The 21,544-nt window shown below is 35.3% G+C and overlaps 1 protein-coding gene across 1 annotated transcript in view; it reads left to right on the plus strand.

Annotated features, from left to right (window-relative positions):
• The first annotated feature begins 11,410 nt into the window (after nt 1–11,410).
• LOC127427334 (dedicator of cytokinesis protein 1-like) overlaps nt 11,411–21,544 on the plus strand; it is a 321,969-nt gene continuing 311,835 nt past the window's right edge. The window contains exon 1 of the mRNA XM_051674887.1: nt 11,411–11,586. Coding sequence (XP_051530847.1) covers nt 11,544–11,586 — 43 coding nt within the window. The 5' untranslated portion in view covers nt 11,411–11,543. The remainder of the gene's footprint in view (nt 11,587–21,544) is intronic.

Below are 21,544 nucleotides of genomic sequence, written 5' to 3' on the forward strand. Positions count from 1 at the left end.
GAACTACAGTATTATCATTTGGCACTAGACTTCTGAGGGCAGTAGCCGAAAGCAATAAGAACTGCATTTCTCATTTCCAAATATTTCTTCCCTTTAAATGTACTAAAAGAATTGTAATAAAGCGGTTACAGAACCAGAATCAGAAACGGAACCAGAATTGTTGAATTCCTTACATTTCCCACCCCTACCCAGAATACACAATCACCAAGCAAAGCCCTAACAACCATCACATCCGTAACATCCTTGCACCCATTGCAACATGCTAAAACCCGTGCAGTATTGCCCCGGCAACCACCTAGAACACCATACTGTAGCACTGTGGTGCTGACTTTTTCACAGATAAATAAAAATCTACTTTTAGTCCTTTTTCTAAAGAGGACTGAGTTTAAAACCATGAGGTTCAGAACACAGTACTGTTGTGTCCCATGGTTTGGAGCAGGGCATGTGATCGCTGGGGCTGTTGGATGATTAGATGCTTCAGGGAGTTGAATCAGATGATGAAGTTGTTCATGGTTGTTTTAGGGCCACCCACATGATCTCCGAAGACCATGAAGGCGAAGAAAGTAAACTTTCTGCAGGGTGAATGCTTTCTCTTCCTGTGTCTGTGTCTCTGTAAACAGCCCGTCTGTTTGGTTGCTTCTTAATCCTATACAGAATTAAAAAATAATCTTTTGACCTGTATAAAACAAACACAATCACAAATGAGTGTTTTTACACACTTCTTGATAAATCACAGGGTTCGTACAGCTGCTTCAAAGTGAAATTCAAGGACTTTTCAAGCACATTTTTATTTGTTTTCAAGGACTAAGCTCAAGATGTCATTAAAGCAAATTCTTTGTTTGTTCATTTTAAATAAAAATATTTTATTCATTCAGTTAATGTATTTTTATAAAACACTACTTATTACAAGTACAACATATCTCAATGTGCATCTTTAACTACACATTCTCACAGTAACAATTCTTGGTTCATTCATGATGAAATTTATGTGCAATTATAGTGTGCTCGCTTAAAACGCACTTTGCTTTCCAACAAAAGTGAATAACTGCTAAACTAAGCTACAAACTCCTCAACAAAAACATTAGTTAAGCTAAGCTAAAAGCTACACTTCAGAGAGAGTAGCAAGTTACACTACATGCTTGCAACATTTAAGCTACTTCATAGTTTTTTCAACCGCAGATGCACGGAACATTCCATCATAGACAAAGCATCTAAAAGACTTATTCACATGATGTTTATCAAAGCCTTGGTACAGTATATTACAGTTTGGTGCAATACAGTATACAAGTATACAGTATGGTGCAATCAGTGTTGGGGAGTAACGGAATACATGTAACGGGATTACGTATTTAAAATACAAAATATAAGTAACTGTATTCCACTACAGTTACAATTGAAATCATTGGTAATTAGAATAAAGTTACATTCAAAAAGTATTTAGATTACTGAAGAGATTACTTTGCATTTTATTGTCATTTGTTTCATTTAATATTTCGTCCTTTCAGATGGAAAACATTTATACATATAAATGATGTGATTCAAAGTGCATTTGAACAGCAGTGAAACACTTTCTTATGATGTGTTACATTCATACGAGCAGACAGAGAAGTAAGTTTGAAGTAAGTTTGGAGCAGAAGAAATAGAAATAAACCTTGTGTAAATTGTCAGCTTTACGCTAAACTAAAATGCTATTTCTAGCCATTTTACATGCACATGTTAACAGGCACGATCATATTTTTTTATCAAGAAAATTCACGTTAGATCATAATTTCTTTTTTCTAGTAAGACCTTTGATATTAGGGCAAAAATCATATTCTTGATAATAAGTTTTGTATTGTTTTCCTGTAAAAATATCTAAAAATCTTTAAAACAAGATCAGTTTGATTTCTCTTGTTTTAGAAACAACACTGCATAAGATATTTCGGTTTTTCAGAGAATGTATTTTTAACATGTGTATTTTGTCTTACTGTACTGGCAGAGTTTTTATAGTCAAAACAAGTGAAAAAATCGGCCAGTGCTGAAGAAGTAATGCAAAGTATTTGGAATACATTACTGACCTTGAGTAATCTAACGAAATATGTTACAAATTACATTTTACAGTATGTATTCTGTAATCTGTAGTGGAATACATTTCAAAAGTAACCCTCCCAAACCAAAAAAAAAAATAAAAAATGTAAATTTTTAGACATGCTACTTAAACAAACCCATGTGTTCAACATCTGAAGTCACTATTTTTACATTTTATTTTACATATTTATACTACTACCTCTACAAACCCATACATACACTATTCATCTACATATTCATCTATACAATACAGAAATACAGAAGCTAGACACAGAATTACAGGATATATCATCAGACGAAAAACTTCTTGTGTGTGTATGTTGGTGTGTGTGTGTGTGTGTGTGTGTGTGTGTGTGTGTGTGTGTGTGTGAGAGAGAGAGAGAGAGAGAGAGCATATCTGGGCAATAACAATGTGATTTCTGATGGTATCAAATGTTAATACCATGGTACTTTGATATACAATTACCATATTTATGTACCATTCTGTATTTGCATGGTGCTTCAAATTACTTCAAAGAATACCATGTTACTACCATGGTAAATTGATTTATGATTACCATATTCATATAGTCTACCATTGTATTAACATAGCTCATCCAGGTAATGCTACATGTCCAAAAAACATGGTAATATCATGGTAAAGTGTTTTTGTGTAGGCTAACACGTCACTGTCCTTTTCTGCATATCGCGGCGCAGTTTAGCGGCCCTCTTCACCTTATCGCCACCCATTCGGCCCTGTTTTGCAGCCGGCCAACCGGGAAAAGTCCCGGTTCTCCCTATGCCGTCCGACCCTGCATGTGACCAATTCATTTTAAAGAATCGACTCAGATGAGCGATTCATTTGTGATCGGACATCTTTAGTTTTGATTCAAAACTGGTGATAGTAAACACCGGGTACAAGGCATGATGCAGCTCTGTAGCTCTTCTGAACGCTACGCCGCTATCTAGTCAAAAATATAGCTTTGCTACTGAAAAGCTACTTGATTTAAAAATAGTGAAGGGACCACCTCGCTACTCAGAAATGTAGTTAAGCTACTGCCCATCACTGATAACTGGGTCTGTAAACAGTAGTCCATATGACTCATGTGCTGTGTTCCATGTTTTCTAAAGGCACACAACAGATTTATGTGAGGAACTGACCCAAATTGCAAATGGTAAATCACTATATGCATATTTAAGCAGCCTCTGAACTTTGACAAGTTTTTGTATTTAAAACAAATGTAAAACATAAAAAAAAAAGTTTTATCATTGAAAACAACAATGCCATGAAATTAAGGGACAAACATTCTTTTAAATTATTTAAATTATTATTAATAATTTAGTTTTGCTTTTTTTGCATACTTGTTCGGCCTTGCACTAATGCTTTTATTAAAAATAAGTACAAAATAAATACATATATAACTTTACATGTCATAGAAATGGTGTACCAGATGAAGGGGACAAGGATTTTTTTCAGGCAATCGATTTCAAATATATTTTCTAAACATTTTGCAAAGCAGATTCATGTCATTTCATATCATTAAAGGTTAGGTTATAGAATGATAAAAAAGTCAAGGGACATGTTTGTCAACATATTTTGATATTGACCCAAATGTTGTCAGAAATAACCTATTTTGTGAGACGTAAAGCTTTCTTTAAACAAGGGGGCGATAGACGGCTCACAAAACTGAATACTCCATTGATCTGCATTCAAATCTCAGAACGTTTTACTCGTCATCTAATTTTTTCACTCTGGAGAGTAATATTTAATTAAAACTGATAGTTGCAAGAATTCATACTTGTTAAATCCGCCACAGCAGTATCTAGAAAATATATATATTTTTTAAATCCTCCAGTAACAATTGAATGTGATTGGCCCATTCTGAACAGCACTGCCAAAAGTAACAGGTGCCACGTGACAGCCGTCTATGCGCTGCTTCAGCAGTGGTCTGTTTCTGTTTTTCAGAAAATAAATGAATATATTTAATTTATTAAATTATTTAAGCAAAGTAATTCAAGAACTTTTTAAGCACCTCTTAGTAAAAATGGCTATTTTCAAGGGTTTTCCAGGACTTACACTGGTGGCCAAAAGTTTGGAATAATGTACAGATTTTGCTGTTTCAGAAGGAAATTGGTACTTTAATTCACCAAAGTGTCATTCAACTGATCACAAAGTATAGTCAAGACATTACTGATGTAAAAAACAGCACCATCACTATTTGAAAAAAGTCATTTTTGATCAAATCTAGACAGCAGCCATCACTCCAACACCTTATCCTTGAGTAATCATGCTAAATTGATCATTTGGTACTAGAAAATCACTTGCCATTATATCAATTATATTTGGTTCGTTAAATGAAGCTTAACATTGTCTTTGTGTTTGTTTTTGAGTTGCCACAGTATGCAATAGTCTGGCATGTCTTAAGGTCAATATTAGTTCAAAAATGGCAAAAAGAAACAGCTTTCTCTAGAAACTCATCAGTCAATTATAGTTTTGAAGAATGAAGGCTATACAATGCTTGAAATTGCCAAAAAACTGAAGATTTCATACAAAGGTGTACACTACAGTCTTCAAAGACAACAAGGACAGAAAGAGATGTGGAAGACCAGATGTACATTTGAGACAAACTTGATATGTAAATGAAACATTGCTAAGATTTTTAGTTGCCTGGTTGAAAGAGCAACCTCTGAGCAATAACATTATCTCTTGGCAATGAGACTGCCAGGATCCCGACTCCATGTGTGGGGATCCTGCCACCTGTCTTTCTGTGTTTGTGCCTGTCTTGTGTATCTAGTGTCAGGATCCTGCCACTTCGGTTGGTCTTGTTTAATAGTTTTTGTGGCTGGATCCTGACACTAGTGTTGAGTGTACACTTGGCTTTGTGTTTTCTCATCGTCATGTGCACTCGTGTCTGTACAGGCTTAAGTGAAACCCAGCCCCCTCCTTTGTCTTGTTATTAGTTTATCAGTTTCACCTGCCTCTCCTCATTACCCTCCACAGTTCCTTCCCTATTTAATCTCCCTGTGTTCTCTGTCCTGTGCCAGCTCGATGTGGAAAGTCCTGTGGAATGTTTGTGGATATTTCCCTGTCAAGGTGTCTTGGCTGTCTGTTCTGGTTTCTAGGCTGTTTCCGGTTTCCTGTATTTGAGTTCTCACCTGACAGAGGCAGTTTTTGCCAAATGATACAATACTAAAAAGTTTAAGAGTAAACTTTGTTATTTTGAGGTTTGCCGTTAAAAGACTATTCAGCCGAGGTAGAATGATGAATTTGTATTTATAAAATTCAGTCATTATGAAACTTTAAAAAATATATATTTAGAACATACTTGGACTTTCTGTTTTATGGAGAATTCCTGATATTTAAATCTGTTCACACAATGTAGACTAATTTCTGCTATGTGAACCGAGTGTGAATTGCTGTGGTGAAGACAAAAATCTGCTTTGCATTACTGTTAATTACCATAGTCACCATGATTACCAATCGCCCTTCCAGGAGCAAAGGCTAAAAAATATCTATAGACAGTGCACGATGTTGCCTACACAAACAAAATATGCCATCAGGGTAACACACATATCACTAAAATAATGCAAAAAACATTAAATAAACAACATAACTTGTAACATAAAACACCCAAATGCACATAACTGAAATGCATAAATATAACCAAATGTGACAAGTCACTCAGGGGCTTCTTCCTAATTCTAGTTATTAAACATCATTTTAATAATTGCTGACCATAAAAAAACACACATATTGTCTTGAACATAATATATATTTTCACCGTCAACTAAAAGGTAAATCATAATTTATTTATTTTTTACAATATTTTACTGTAAAGTTGCATATTGTGTTGTGTTGTTAAATGGAATATAATATTTTTTTCTGTAGCAATTTTTACAGTGGGGGTTGACAACCATTTTGCTACGGTAATATGGTACACTTTCAGTACATGCTAGGAAAATGCCTTCAGTATTGAATGTTTTGAGCATTTTGAGACCTTTTTTTTTTTTTTTTCACCCAATTTGGAATTACCAATTCCCAATTTGCTTTTAAGTCCTCGTGGTTGTGTAGTGATTTGCCTCAATCCAGGTGGTGGAGGACGAATCCCAGCTGCCTCCACGTCTGAGACCGTGCATCTTATCACGTGGCTTGTTGAGCGTGTTGCCACGGAGACATAGTGTGTGTGGAGGCTTCACGCCATCCATGCTCAACTCACTGCGTGCCCCACTGAGAACAAACCACATTACAGTGATCACGAGGAGGTTACCCCAAGTGACTCTACCCTCCCTAGCAACCGGGCCAATTTGGTTGCTTAGGAGACCTGGCTGTAGTCACTCAGCACACCCTGGGATTCAAACTAGCGAACTAGTGAACTCCAGTGGTGGTAGCCAGCATCTTTTACCACTGAGCTATCCAGGCACCCTCATTTTGGGGACTTTTAATACAGGATGGCGCCGTTCCCCTTGAATGTTTTGCCACTGAAATACGAGAAAAGAGTCATCCCGTACAGGATGCCCAAAATGACCCGGCTAATGCAGGACAGTTGTCAACTCTAGTAGTATTTAGTACTGTGCACAGAGTCCAAATTTTCTGTATGGAATACTTTAAACAGGATATTTTGAACATTTTGGGTGCTTAAATACAGGACGGTGCCGTCCCCAATGAGCATATCCCCACTAAAATACAGGACAAGAGGTGTCCCGTACGGGACAACATTATTTAACTAAAGTACGGTACAACCTGGCAAATACTGGACATTTTGCAACCCTAGTTCTATATAGTTCTGTGCAGAGTGTGCAAAGTTTCTGTATGGAATACACAAATGATCTACTAAATATGACAAAATGTGCAGTATCCAACAGAGTACATAGTATGAGATACTGTATCCCATAATGTAATGCTCTGGCAGCTGGACATACCTAAAATGTACATACTATATACAATATACAGAAATAGTTTGATTAGTATGCTGGTACAGTATGTTCCATCGAACACACTTTGAGGCGCAAAAAGACTTTAAGCGCCCCCTGCAGCCAGACGCCGTCAATCAATGTAGGGTGCATCTGAGGAAGTGTTCCATGTGTGCTCATTAGGGGAAAGTCTGATATAAAAGAAGTATAAATAAACATCTACAGCAGATTGGTGTGTTTTGGGTCTGTTTCTCTGATGTTACAGCATGCTTTGATCACTAAGAGACACGTCAACAGTCTTCTGGTAATGACAGATCTCTAACATCATGGCTGGAGGGGGAGCAAGAGAGGATGATGAGGAAAAAAATAAATGGAGCAATATGACTCACACAAACAAACAGCCATATTTGTGCTCAAACTCTTTGTATTTCAGTGATTTCTTGTGATCTATTTCTCTCTCATTCTAAGTGGTTAATATGCTTGTTTTGTTCTCCCTGCTTTGCTCTGTGTTTTGTGCCTGTCTCAGCATGGCCTTTTCTCTGTATATTTTAAGAGGGCTACATTGAGGCACTTACAATGGAAGTGAATGGGGCCAATCCGTAAACGTTAAAATACTCACTGTTTCAAAAGACCTAAACAATATGCATGCTAACGTGATTTTAGTGAGATAAAATCACTTACTAACGTTTTCTGCGGAAAGTTATATCCAATTTTACAACTCTGTTGCCATGATGACTTAGTGCCTAAAACCCCCAAACCCTAAAACGACAATTTTAACAACCTTACAGCTCAGAGAATACATACGTTTTATCAGAAGAATTAATGTACTTTGTGTATAAAATTTCTGCCTTTAAACCATCCAAAAATTGGCTCCATTCACTTCCATTGTAAGTGTCTCACTGTAACCTAGATTTTTGCTTTTTTTTTTAAAGAAAAGGAGGGACGAGTCGAAATTATTTTTGTGGAAATGAACATTTTGCCTCAAATGCTGTCAATCGAGCTTAACTTCTATTGAACCCGAAATATTCCTTTAAGTCTCCTTGTGTTTCTCCTGCGATAAAGACCAAAGTAATGTTACTTGCTTAGATAGAGACGGTAACTGTATAACCGACAATCTTTTTCAACGGTTGCATATGACATGGCCTTACTGTAGCAACAGTACTTACATGATGAAAACTAAACAGCCTCTTCAGCCTGCCACTGGACCACTGTGCTGACAAACAGTAGCTTTCACTTCAAAAATATATAATTCATTTCTCATAAAGGGATGTATCTGTGGGCTAACACTGAAAATACACTTCGGTAACATTTATAACAGGGGCATAGATTCTGGGGACGGGGGGGTACCCCACCCCCCTAATAATCAAAACAAGCAGGCTTACCATGATCAATGGAAACATGTAAATGCTTCACGCTGCAACCCCCCAATGTTCAATCCAAATCTACGCCCTTGATTTATGCCACTGAGAAACAACGTTCTGATGACAGCAAAGGATCTATGAGCTTCTTTTAAAGTTAAATTCCTGGCATGTTGGCCATAGGCTACAAAATATAACAACAAATTCAACAAAGAAATCAAAAAGCGGAAGTTTTAGATTCTCTTAAATGTCAGGTGCCACTTATAAGGTTCATTCCACATTCTCTTAATTTTTGCATAATGAACCTAAGAGACAAAGAGATGGTTTTGCCCTACAGACCAGCAATAATTACAAACATCTGGGGATGCATTGTGTGCACAGCAACATATTGTCACAGAAACAATTAACCTCAAACTGAGCGATAATGTTTCTGGAAAAGCAGGGATTAAGTGAAGTCAGTATGCTACGAGAGAGTATCCCAAAGCAATCTTTTCTAATTGGTGCCCGTAATCAAATTTTCAACAGTTGCCACAGTATGCAGATATTTATGAAAGTGAAAATTGTCTTATTATGAGTATTAGAGGGTTGCTAATGTTTTATGCAGTGCTGTTAATTATGTTTTCCATATTTTGATTGAAAATCTTTCTAAACAGGACAAAAGAACAGGAAAAGAGAACGCTGTCCACTTAGAACCCAGTTTAAATGCCCATGAAAAAACAAATCAATGATCTTAAAATTAAATTAAAAAGAGTTTCATCATGGTAACTAAAAATAAACTTAAGCTTAAAACTTAAAAATAAAGAGCAAATATAGGCCTATATGCAATATCAGTCAAAGGTTGTGGCACACTTTGAAAGCTTATGATTAAGTGATTAAAATTGGATTTGTAGACAAATATAAATTGTGCCCATGTATGCATCTATCCATATGTAATAATTTGTGCACACTGCACAGCTGTTATAAAGGGATAGTTCACAAAAAAAAAAAAAATAAATAAAAATAAAACAATTGTAATTCTGTCATCATTCACTCACCCTCGTGTTGTTTCAAACATTTATGACTTATTTTTCTTGCGTGGAACACAAACGTCAGTCACCATTCACTTAATTGCATCTTTGTTTTTTCATCCAATGAAAGTGAATGTTAACTGAGATTTTTTTAATTTATTTTTTTATTTCCATCCATTTTTAAAGCATTTTTGTCTGTTGTAGGCTAAAGTCAGGTTTCTTACTTGCAAAAATGTACAAAAATATACCGTTATAACCATAGATTTCACCCAAATACCACAGTTACTTATGTGCAACTTAATCCCCTATTGCACTTTGTGGCCTCTGGGTAACAAACATATTTTCTTCACTTTGCAGCCACATTATGCATGCATGGCAATAAAAGTGATGACTTTGAATTAAACAAAAGAATGATTTTTCTTGGTCAAAATATGACCTTGTAATCATTGTGCCTGGTGCACAGTTTTGCCTTGAAGAACTATCTTCTAAAAAGCTATTTTAATTGATTTTTCAACCATTAAAAATATAAATCAAATTTGTTAGTGCAGTTGCCATTTATTTTGATTTTGTGTATTGTCCATTATTAAATGATCTATTTTTATGTACATTTTATTTATTTACATAAAATGTAAGTTAAATGTAGATGAAAAATTACATACAAGACAATTCTATAATATTGTGTCATAGCCAATGGTCTGTTACACTAATATATAGTGTAATAAAATCGTGTAACACCATTGATCATTGCTGTTTTTGTAACATATTTAGTATTCTGACACCCACAAAATGTATAGTCACTCATTTTCATCTTTGATTCATTTATTTTTATTGTCACACAATGTTGCCTGCAAGCAACATACCTAATATTAATATACAGTATTAAATCATTATTTTAAACAATGATTTCATAATGTATGCAGTAGAATGTTAAAGGGATGTTTCATCCAAAAATGTATACTTTTTACTCTTCATCTCCACTTTCACTTTTACATCTGAAAGCCACATGTGCTGCCTGTTAAGTGTCACTTTCACATCTAAAAGTGAAAGTTAAAGTGGAGATTTAGAGTAAAAAAGGACTTAAATATTGACCTGTTTCTCAGCCACACCAATTAGATCGCTTCTGAACATATGGATTTAGCCACTGGAGTCATATGGATTATTTTTATGTTTCATTTATGTGATTTTTGGAGCTACAGAGATCTGATCATCATTCACTTGCATTGTATGGACCTACAGAGCTGAGATATTCTTTTAAAGATCTTTATTTGTGTTCAGCAGAAGAAAGAAAGTCATACACATCTGGGATGGCATGAGGGTGAGTAAATGATGAGAGAATTTTCCATTTTTGGGTGAACTAGTCCTTTAATTACTGTAATTATTTTACTTGCCAAGTACCTCATTCGTAAGTGCTGAAAATTAAACATATTTTGGAATTTACTTTAAAAGTTTGTCCACCTCTTCCACCAAAAAAAAATAAAAAATAAAAATAAATAAATAAATAAATAAAAATAAATAAAAGCCATCAAAACTTGGAATTTATGTTTACATTTCTGTGTCTTTATATTTATGTTACCTTTGGCTGTGTATGACCCCATTATGCCAGCTATTTGTGAGTTTTACTTATTTATTTGTCTAATTTGTATGCTTGATATTGTATATTTTTCATTTCTTTAAAGTTAATAAAGTAATAAAGACTTCACCCATATTCATTTTTTTTATTTTCTGTGTTCATTTCGACTCATTTTGCCACTTTTTCACTTTTCTATATTATTATGTGGTTGAATATCACCATCAAATATGCTTGGTATAGTTTATGTACAGTAAACTGTATGTTTCTACATTATCATGAAAAAGAGCAGGACATTTCCCACACACAATGTACCATGGTAACGTAGTTTCCACCAAAATACCATAAAATACTCAAAAACGATACACCCCAACAATACATTCTTAAAATGAAGATCCACAGTGACTGTCCGGTCCCGATCGTCCGGTGACGCTGCCGTCCCACATGACAGAAAGTTTTCAGCCCTTTCTCTCTTTCTCAGTCTCCCTCTCGCGGTTCAGAAGTTCAGTGATGATGGAAAATGGCGCCTAGTTAGATGTGTCTCCCCACTCCTACACAGAAAACACAAACTCTGTGGAAAAACTCTGGATATACACCGGGAATACCGACGACAACATTCACGAGCCGCTTTCCACAACACTTTCATGTGTGAGAATGATGCGCTGGGTGCCCACGAAAAAGGAAAAGTACGGTGTCGGTGAGTAGAGAACTAAACTTCCATAAACTATAAACCCAAGCGCTTTCAGTCCCATTACACACGTTTTGGGACAAAAAGCGTTTGAAGCCATTTTTCATTGACTACCCGACTTTCTCTCCTTTTTTAGAGCATTTGAGGAGATTTGCTGTGTTTATGTCACTAGGGGATGTGAATGAGTTCAGTCAGTGCGTTCTTGTTTGGTAGAGACTGACAGAGACGCGCCTAGTTCCCTGTGTTTCCTGCGCGGCGGGCCTCTGTGGAACTCATGGATACATTGTTACTGTCGCACTGATAGTTTGTATCAACTTTCTGCGCTTCTTTGTAACAACTTTTGCGTTTGTTCCTTATCCCCCGCGGAGATCCCCGATACGCTTCGCAACAGCCGCAGCTGCTTTCGTTCGCCTAATCTTTAATAAGAAAAAAAAAAAAACGGTTTTATTGTGCTGTTATAGACGTTTATTTGTCTATATATTTGGCGTAGAAAGCATATTAGAGTGTTAGAGGGTTCAGCGGGGCTTAAGGCACACCTTAAGGAAAAGTAGCTTTTTCTCTGGTCACAAAGTGTCTCAAGATTTAAGAAAGACACGAATTTGTATTGAATATTGATGGAGCAACAGAATTTGTGTGAAAAGAAATAACAACACAAGGTTGTTTTGAATACAATGAATCTTATTTTAAAGGTGTGTGTGTATATATATATATATATATATATATATATATATATATATATATATGTATATATGTATGTACGTATATGTGTATATACGTATACGTACATACATATATATATATATATATATATATATATATATATATATATGTATATATATATATATATATACACATGTGTATATACGTATATATACATATATATATGTGTGTGTGTGTGTGTGTGTATATATATATATATATATACACATACATATATATACACATACATATATATATATATATATATATATATATATATACACATACATACATATATATATATATATATATATATATATATATATATACACACATACATATATATATACACATACATATATATATATATATATATATATATATATATATATATATACACATACATATATATATATATCACACACACATACATATATACATATATATATATATATATACAGTACTGTGCAAAAGTTTTAGGCACATAAGATGTTTCACAAAAACATTTGTCTTAAGATGGTTATTTATATCTTCAGCTTTAGTGTGTCAATAGGAAATATAAATGTTAGACTCCCAAACATTACATTTATAAATAGACAAGATTAGAATAGAAGAACAGGGAGCCCTGCAACAGATGTCATGGCCCCCACAAAGCCCCCCACTGAACATCGAGTCAGTCTGGGATTACATAAAGAGACAGAAGCAATTGAGACAGTCTAAATAGATAGAAGAACTGTGGTGAATTCTCCAAGAAGCTTGAAACATCCTGTCTGCCAACAACCAAGAAAAACTGTGTCCAGGTGTACCTAGGAGAATTGTGCTGTTTTAAAGGCAAAGGTGGGCACACCGAATACTGATTTAGCTTTTTTTTTATGTTTACTGGACTTTGTATGATGTTAACTGATAAATGAAAACTATTTATGTCATTATTTTTGAAGACATCCTCACTATGCAACAGTTTTCACAAGTGCCTAAAACTTTTGCACAGTACTGTGTATATATCACCTTGAACATTATTGAAAATATCAAATATGTATTTTGTTTCTAAATTAATGTGATAGTTTCCAGGATGTACATTAGCTACATAAATTTACATTAAAAAAATTTATTAAATATAAGTTCAAATTGCCTCAAAATCAAACTTGAGACATTACATGGAATGATCTAATGGAACCGGAAAATTTTACAGTTCATAGTGTCAAACAGGTGTTTAGGAAAGTATTGTGGTAGTTTTTGTTGCTATTTAGTGTTTTGGGAGAAAATAAAATGAAAGGAGCCTTTAGTACCGTCGTACCCTAATGATAATTTCCAATGCAGTCTCATGAAAATTCATACATATTTTTCAATTTGGCTGTTTCATATGTTTTCATACGAGTTCATCACGTGCAAATTCCCGGATGTCTAATGCAGAAGCGCGAGTTTCACACATGAGGCATTAAGGACATACTTGCTAATATTATGCCCTTACTCAAACCCCTTATCTAAACCAATCAGTAGAGTGTGTAAACATGATAGGAAGCTGTTGTGTGTAACATTAGCAAGTAATTGTCGCATATTAGATGGAAACAATGTCCAGCGATGTCATTGCAGTGCAGTCGTATGATATCATACAGTTTAGCCAAATTAAGAAAAGTCGTATGGATCCTAACGATTTCACCGTGAGAGTGTGTAGATAATTTCTTAGACAAATGTAGAAATTCCTAAACATATTCCTATCTCACTATAAAATTATTTCTAATGATAATACCTCAATATATCTGTCAATATTGAGATTAGCAGTGTTGACTTTGTGCATTAATATAGAATTCAGTTCATTTGTGGACACACAAACCACTAGTAAATTGGCTTAGCGGGAATAATTGGCCAGTGTTTGCCCATTTTAAAGGGACAGTTCACCCCAAAATGAACGTTCTCTCATCATTTACTCACCCTCATGCCATCCCAGATATGTGTGACTTGCTTTCTTCTGCTGAACACAGTTGAAGATTTTTAGAAAAATAACTCCACTTTGTAGGTTCATACAATGCAGGTGAATGGTGACCAAAACTCTGAAGCTCCAAAAAGTACATAAATGCAGAATAAAAGTAATCCATACCACTTCAGTGGATTAGTCCATGCCTTTTTGCCATTGAAATCACTGAGTTGTGATTTCAAGCTTGATAACCCTTTCTAGTGCTTGACGTAGGCACAGAGCGCTAGGAAGTGTAATTGAGCGTGAAATCATGATCGCCAAGAAGACTGCTGATGTCAAAATTTATAGTGAAAATGGAGGTATATTTTGATCTGTTCTCATCCAAAATCAATTGGATTGCATCTGAAGACATTGACTAAACCACTTATGGAATAGTTTTATGCAGCCTTAATATGCTTTTGGAGTTTCAAAGTTTTGGTCACCATCCACTTGCATTGTATGGACCTACAGAGCTGAGATATTCTTCTAAAAATCTTCATTTGTGTTCTGCAGATGACAGAAAGTCATACACATCTGGGATGGCATGAGGGTGAGGAAATAATGAGAGAATTTTCATTTTTGGGGTGAACTATCTCTTCAAGATGGTCTGCAACTACTGATAACTGGCCGATTAACAGAAGTGGTGTTTTCACGTAGTGTAATTCTTAATCAAACCGACAGCCTTGTCAATGGATAGTGCAAGTTTTTATTGAAGTATTGTCAATGTCAAATAACTGTTAATGTACTGTATATTCAGCAGTTTTGTATAAATCTTATCATGTTAAATTGTATTGTAGTGATTTATATCAAAATATAATGTGTTTTGACTGATATATAATATATATATATACACACACACACACACACACACACACACACACACCGATCAGCCACAACATTAAAACCACCTGCCTAATATTGTGTAGGTCCCGCTTGTGCTGCCAAAACATTCTGAGATAATATTCTTTTCACCAAAATTGTACAGAGTGGTTATCTGAGTTACCATAGACTTTGTCAGTTTGAACCAGTCTGGCCATTCTCTGTTGACCTCTCTCATCTAGGGCTGAAACTATTAGTCGATGTTATCGTCGACAAAAAAATATTCGTTGTCGAATAGTCGTTTGATCTCATTTAACGTAACATGAGAATGATGACGCGCGAGAGCAGCACTGCAGTTGACGCCTGACTGAGGAGAGGAAGAATTACACAGCTCACAGTCCAGATGCACTCTAAACATTCCAAACAGCTTCAGGTGATGTAGATCGCAAAGTATGAGGGAATTATAATCCAAAAATACAAAATAAGTATCAGTGCAAATCAGATTAATACTTGCCTTTCATTTGTATTTATTCGCTCTCGTAGTTTCTGAGTCTGAAATGACTTTCAGGCTTGATGAATCACTTTGCAGGTGCAATTTGAATCATTTGCATCTATACCACCATTTATTATGTGCATTTGGAGGCACGCCTCTAAATTGCATATTCATTTTGGGGAAACATGCAAAAATTGCCAAGACGTGCTATTTTGCACATCAGAAAGACGCAATCTTTAAAAGGCTACGTTAGTAGATCAGCTCGGACCTTTTTTAGCATGCTATCAAGAATGCACGTTTTTTTATACATGCAAGTCTTTAGTGCATCATGGTCATTGTGGTTAACACGTGTGTAAAAAGGTGCTTGCACTCTTTGTATTTGTGGGAGCATTGCTCCGAACTTTTATGGTGACTTTCAGCTGAACTGAAAGAAATGTCTGGATCAAAGAGTCTTTGGGAAGATCACTGAAGTCATATTTGAAGTACTGTATATTCGTAGTCTGTGATCAACTGTGTGGTTTTCAAAGTCAGTCTTAAATCAAGTAATTTAAACCTGGAAAGAAAATCTAATGTGAAGACTTTGGGTTGAGTGTTAACGTTGCACTTTAGCATTTGCCAGAGATGAGTTGTGGTTATATACAGTTATGGAAATGGACTTAAATTTTTTTTTTCCCCCAGTGTTGTTCTTAAGTTTCCTTTTATTTGGATTCAGATCATCGGGTTAACATGAAATCAAAATTGACCCCATGTACTCTCTTTTAATACATGGTCCTGGATATATTGTGCACAATTCATCACTGCACCTTATTCCAACATAGTTTGCTTTTGTAGTTCTTCATCAAAATGTTATAAATTGCTCTTTACTTGACCATGACCTTCCTTAACCACCAGTCATACGGAGACTACTTTTCATGATCCAGTCAATTCCTGTTGGTTAAAATAAGTTATCTCATTTAATATCCTGTTTCACTCTAATGCATCATATAAGGATGTAACATGGGTTATGAATACCATTTCATATATGGTAGTCTTTAACTGTCTGTTTATGGGTTAGTTTTCACATTCCCTTTTCAAACTCACAGCACACCTTTGCATTAGTAAGTCAAGTGGTATTTGAGGAAGTGTTCTCAGAGAGGTATGCTGCATACTCGCTGTCGTCCTGTAAAAGTTTCCAAAGCATCATTAATAGGCTTTTGTGTGTTTAGTTTGTTGTAGGGATGCACCGATCCGATACCTGGATCGGTATCAGCTCCGATACTGAAGCTTTTAGATGGATGGGGTATCGGTCCGACGGGCCCGATCCAAATCCGATACTGTGTGTTAGTCATGTTCGTTACTGTCAAGCTCCAAAAATGACATAAAAGAACCATAAAAACACCATTAAAGCAGTTCATATGACTCGTGCATTTTATTAAAAGCCACTTGAAGACATGCGATAACTCTGTGAATCACAAAAGGCTGTGTTTAATAAGTAAATGTATAGTATGCGCAGCGCCAGCGCGTTAGTGAATGGCGCTGCTCTGTTGACACAAACTCACGCACAGGCTGGTGATGCACTCGCTGCTATTTATAGCCTTCACAGCGGTGCGCAATATTTGAGTGCTACGCAAGAACAGCATCTCAGATGTAGATGCTCAATAGTTCAGTTCACTTATAATATGCATTTAGAACGGCACCGGAGGTGCATTTTACCAGAATTTGAATAAGAATTAAAACTACTGTGAACTTGCCTACAAACAGACACATACAGGACTTCCTGTAGAGTTCAGAATGTCAAAATAAAAGCGTGAGGGTTTAAAAAGTGCACGATTTAAATATATTACTGTTGTATTTAAAATTTAAATTAAAAGTCAATAATAATAATATTAATAACAATGTATTATTATTTTTATTATGATTGTCATCATTAGTATTTGTTTACAATTTATAACATCAAGTTGAATGGGTTCCCAAAAATAACTGTGTGAATGAAAAGTGGACTGATGTCTTACAACTGAATTGATAAAAAAAAAAAAAAGATCTGAATCCTTTAAAGTCCAGATGCAAGTTGAAACATAAAAAGGCAAAAATAAAACACTGTTTTTTTTTTCTACTGAAGACTTGAAGACTGGAATTTCTGTTAATTTTGCTGCTACATTATCCAGTATACTAGTTAATAATAAAGTGTTTCTTAATAAGCTGTACATTTATATTGAAATAATGTGTAGTTAGAGGTTTGTGTTTCTTTACATATTAGGGGTGTAACGGTACATGTATTCGTCCCGAACCATCACGATACTAACGTCACGGTTCGGTGCATTCAGTCAGACGAAGAATACATCTGAGTCAGTCACAGGTGATCCACTCCAATCCAGAAGGGGGCGCGTGCGGTAATGCAATGCTGTTTGCTAACCGCCACAACAGGAAAAAGAGCAGAAGAAGAAGAGACCATCTATGCACCAACCCAAAACAAGAATGACTTCTAATGAACAAGTTTTATTTTTCATTATTCTATTTATTTTGTACTTTTATAAAACAAGAGATGCTTTTCAGTTTTGTAGCTGATTGTGACCAAATACCTTTTGTTTTTTATCAATCCTACAAAAAAAATATGGCCTATGCAAGAGTGCATTCTGTTTACCGCTAGTGCTTAATACACTAAAGGAGGCTGTACTGTACCAACTACCTCAGGGGGGACTAAATGCCACTAGGTGGAACAAACTGTAATTTGCACTACTGTCTGTTCAAAATAAATGAAAAGAAACCTAGCATTTGGGATTTGTTGTTTTTCCTATTGTATCGAACCATGACCCCAAACCGAAGTACGTACCAAACCGTGACTTCTGTGTACCGTTACACCCCTATTACATATTAAAGAGTACTGCCAGTTAGTTCCACACAATAATGTAAAGATATTCTAAACCGATTATGCAAAAAAACTACACTGGTATCGGCTTGGGATCGGTGTCGGCTGATACTGAGATTTCCGATATCGGATTGGAAGAGAAAAAGTGGTATCGGTGCATCCCTAGTTTGTTGCTTTCATACAGGCTGTAAGAAGAATCGAAATCAAGGTCAGCTCCACACTAATACGCTTTAGTTTGAAAATGCATCTTTTTCACATCGTTTTGGCCTTCCGTCCACACTGAGATAAAAACAGAGCTTTTTGAAAACGCTCTCCCAAGTGAATAAATTTGACAACTCCTTCACGTTGTAGTGTGAACTGGGAAAACTGATATTTCTAAAAACTATGACGCATTTGTTGTCTTGTGACGCAGTCGTGTGATCCATTCAACCAAAACAATCAAGATGTCGGCCCGTGTTATAGCAGTGCTGTTGTGCCTGATATTCACTTCAATAGCGTTGTTAAAGATAAGTTACTTTGTACAACATTCACATTGCATTCCTTCAAAGGTGTTGGGAAGTTTAATGGGAATTGGTGTCCGACGACGGAACACAAGAACAGTTTTGGACCTTACATGCAACGGCAATTTTTTGCATGTGCAGTAAGAGGATTTAAGCATTTTTAAACGTTTCAGTGTAGTCGAGCAACTTTTGGGAAAAGCTTGAAAACGGCACTGTGGGTGAAGAGCATTTCAAAAACGAAAATGCAGTTTTCAAATGTATCCAGATTAATGTAGACATAGCCCAAGTTTGCTTACAGAACTCTACAGAAAGATGAAGACATTGTTTATGTATGAACACTTTGTGTGCAGGTTTACTGCAGGACAAATCTATTCAAAGGTTCTTTTTGTGCATACCTGGTTGCTTAATGAACATAGTTGAAATTTACCTTTTGTACTTAAGAATTATGAATTTTCACAAATGCAATGCATATTGTTATCTGCTTCTGTCTACATATAGATTTGACTTGGCCTTGTAGGGAAGTGTGGTAAAGCTATAAAAAAAAAAAAAACTTTAAAGAGTACCTATTATGGTTTTTCAAATATTACCTTTCATGTAGTGTGTTATATAGCTGTTTGTGAATGTGCACGACAAATGGAGTTATTGACTCTCAAAAGAAAGAACCGATTCTGAACACCTGAAACGAGTCGCTAGTAATTCCAGACTTACTTCCTGTACTAACCTACGTAATTTGGTAACAAAAAACCCGCCTCAGGTCTTCATTGGCTGCTTGCGAACAGCTTTGACCTGCCCTCAAACACTACACGAAGAGGTAGACCAATCACAACAGACTGGGACATCTGACCAATCAGAGCAGAGCAGGCTCTCTGAAAGGAGGAGTTTAGAGTGAATCCTTTAGAAAGCATCATTGAATGAGTCGTTTTTGACACTGGGGAAAAAAAGGTAAAGCTGCGATTTAAATTATGAGCAAATTAAAGTGTTTTTTGACCTTGGATGCATGTAAATCTATTGTATGAGACCTTTAAAACAAAATTAGGCACGTTTAAAAACCATAACAGGTGCTCTTTAATGTCAAGATTTTTTTAGCCTTTTCTTGATGAGAAAATATCTTTATGTATTTGGTCTGAAATGGCTTAGGGTAAATAAAAAAAAAAAAAAAATATTCAGTAGAGGAACCATTATTTAGACCATTGTACAGCCATTGCAGCCAATTAGATTGCAATAAACTGTATCCTCCTGAGACCCAAGTGTGACTGATGTGTGCATTTTCCATTTCCCTCTGATTTGCAACTAGTAGCACCTAATAAACATGCAAAAAATAAATTGTGCGTGTGTGTGTGTGTGTGTGTGTGTGTGTGTGTGTGTGTGTGTATGTATATATATATATATATATATATATATATATATATATATATATATATATATATATATAAATCTAGTTTTCCTAAAAATTTATACCAAGCTATAGAAAGTCAGATTTTTATTATGTTGGTTATTCATGTTTTTGAGATATTTACAGACATTACAGCTGGTTTTCTGTAAATCTTCTTTGGAACAATGTGTATTGGGAAAAGCAAAAAAAAAAAAAAAAACTATACAGATAAAAATGATTTGACTTGACTTTTATGTCACAGTGTGTTTTTTTTTTTTTTTTAGTATAAAAAAATCAGTGTTCTCTTTGCACTGTCAAACAAACAATTGATAGCTAGTGCTGAAGTATTTTACCAGTAAGAAATTTGCATAAATTATTCTGATACAAAGTAATGACCACCATCATCCAATCACTGCCATCCATGTTAAAATAGAATTATACATTATAAATTCTAAATCTATGTACTGATTATCATGTCTGCCGCCTGAAACCGAACTTTTGGTTGGATGTTAATAGTGAATGCACTTGGCTGCATAGGAAAGCTATAGGATGCTCCCTTGCTCCCTACGTAGTGAATGACTTAACCTCCAGTGTGCTGTCTGTCTACACTGGTCTCAGAACAGTTCTCAAAATGCACCTTATTTTTATCCTAACTTAATATTAAGCCTCTGAAAGCAACATTTGTCAGCTTTTGGATGAACCCATTGATTCTCAATGTGATAATGCACAGTAAATATAGTATTTTAAGGAAAAACAGCGCTAAAGTACACTGTAGTGTTTAGCAGCATGGTGTTTCATTGTATTTATCAGTAGGGTGTTTCGCACCACGCTGATAAACACAAAAATCTTCTGACTCAAACAGGTTTCACTGTGAAAACTTAATGTAGTTTTGTTAGCGTTTCACACAAAGACAAACGTCGCTGTAATTGGCGGCATGTTGTTTTGTCACATGACTCTGTGTGTTGAAAGTTTAACCCTTTACTGACAGCCCAGAGTCTTCTGAACTAAGATCAGTTGGTTTAAAGTAATTTAAATTATGCGTTGCATATAGTGAAGCCAAAATACAATGTCAATGCATGTGTATGCTGGGTTGCACAAGGATATATGTATATATAAAATATAATATAGAATGAAAATTCAGTACATCACCCAGCCCATAATTAGATCGATTTGTGTCTGTCCAGGTGACCGACCTGATGTTTTCATTTCTTGTTTGGTTGTTTAATGATTTATTAAACATAATAAATTTAAAATTGAGTTTAATGATGCTTTTATTGTTTTGATTAGT

Source organism: Myxocyprinus asiaticus, chromosome 36 (assembly GCF_019703515.2).
Source record: "Myxocyprinus asiaticus isolate MX2 ecotype Aquarium Trade chromosome 36, UBuf_Myxa_2, whole genome shotgun sequence".
Classification (NCBI taxonomy): Eukaryota; Metazoa; Chordata; class Actinopteri; order Cypriniformes; family Catostomidae; genus Myxocyprinus; species Myxocyprinus asiaticus.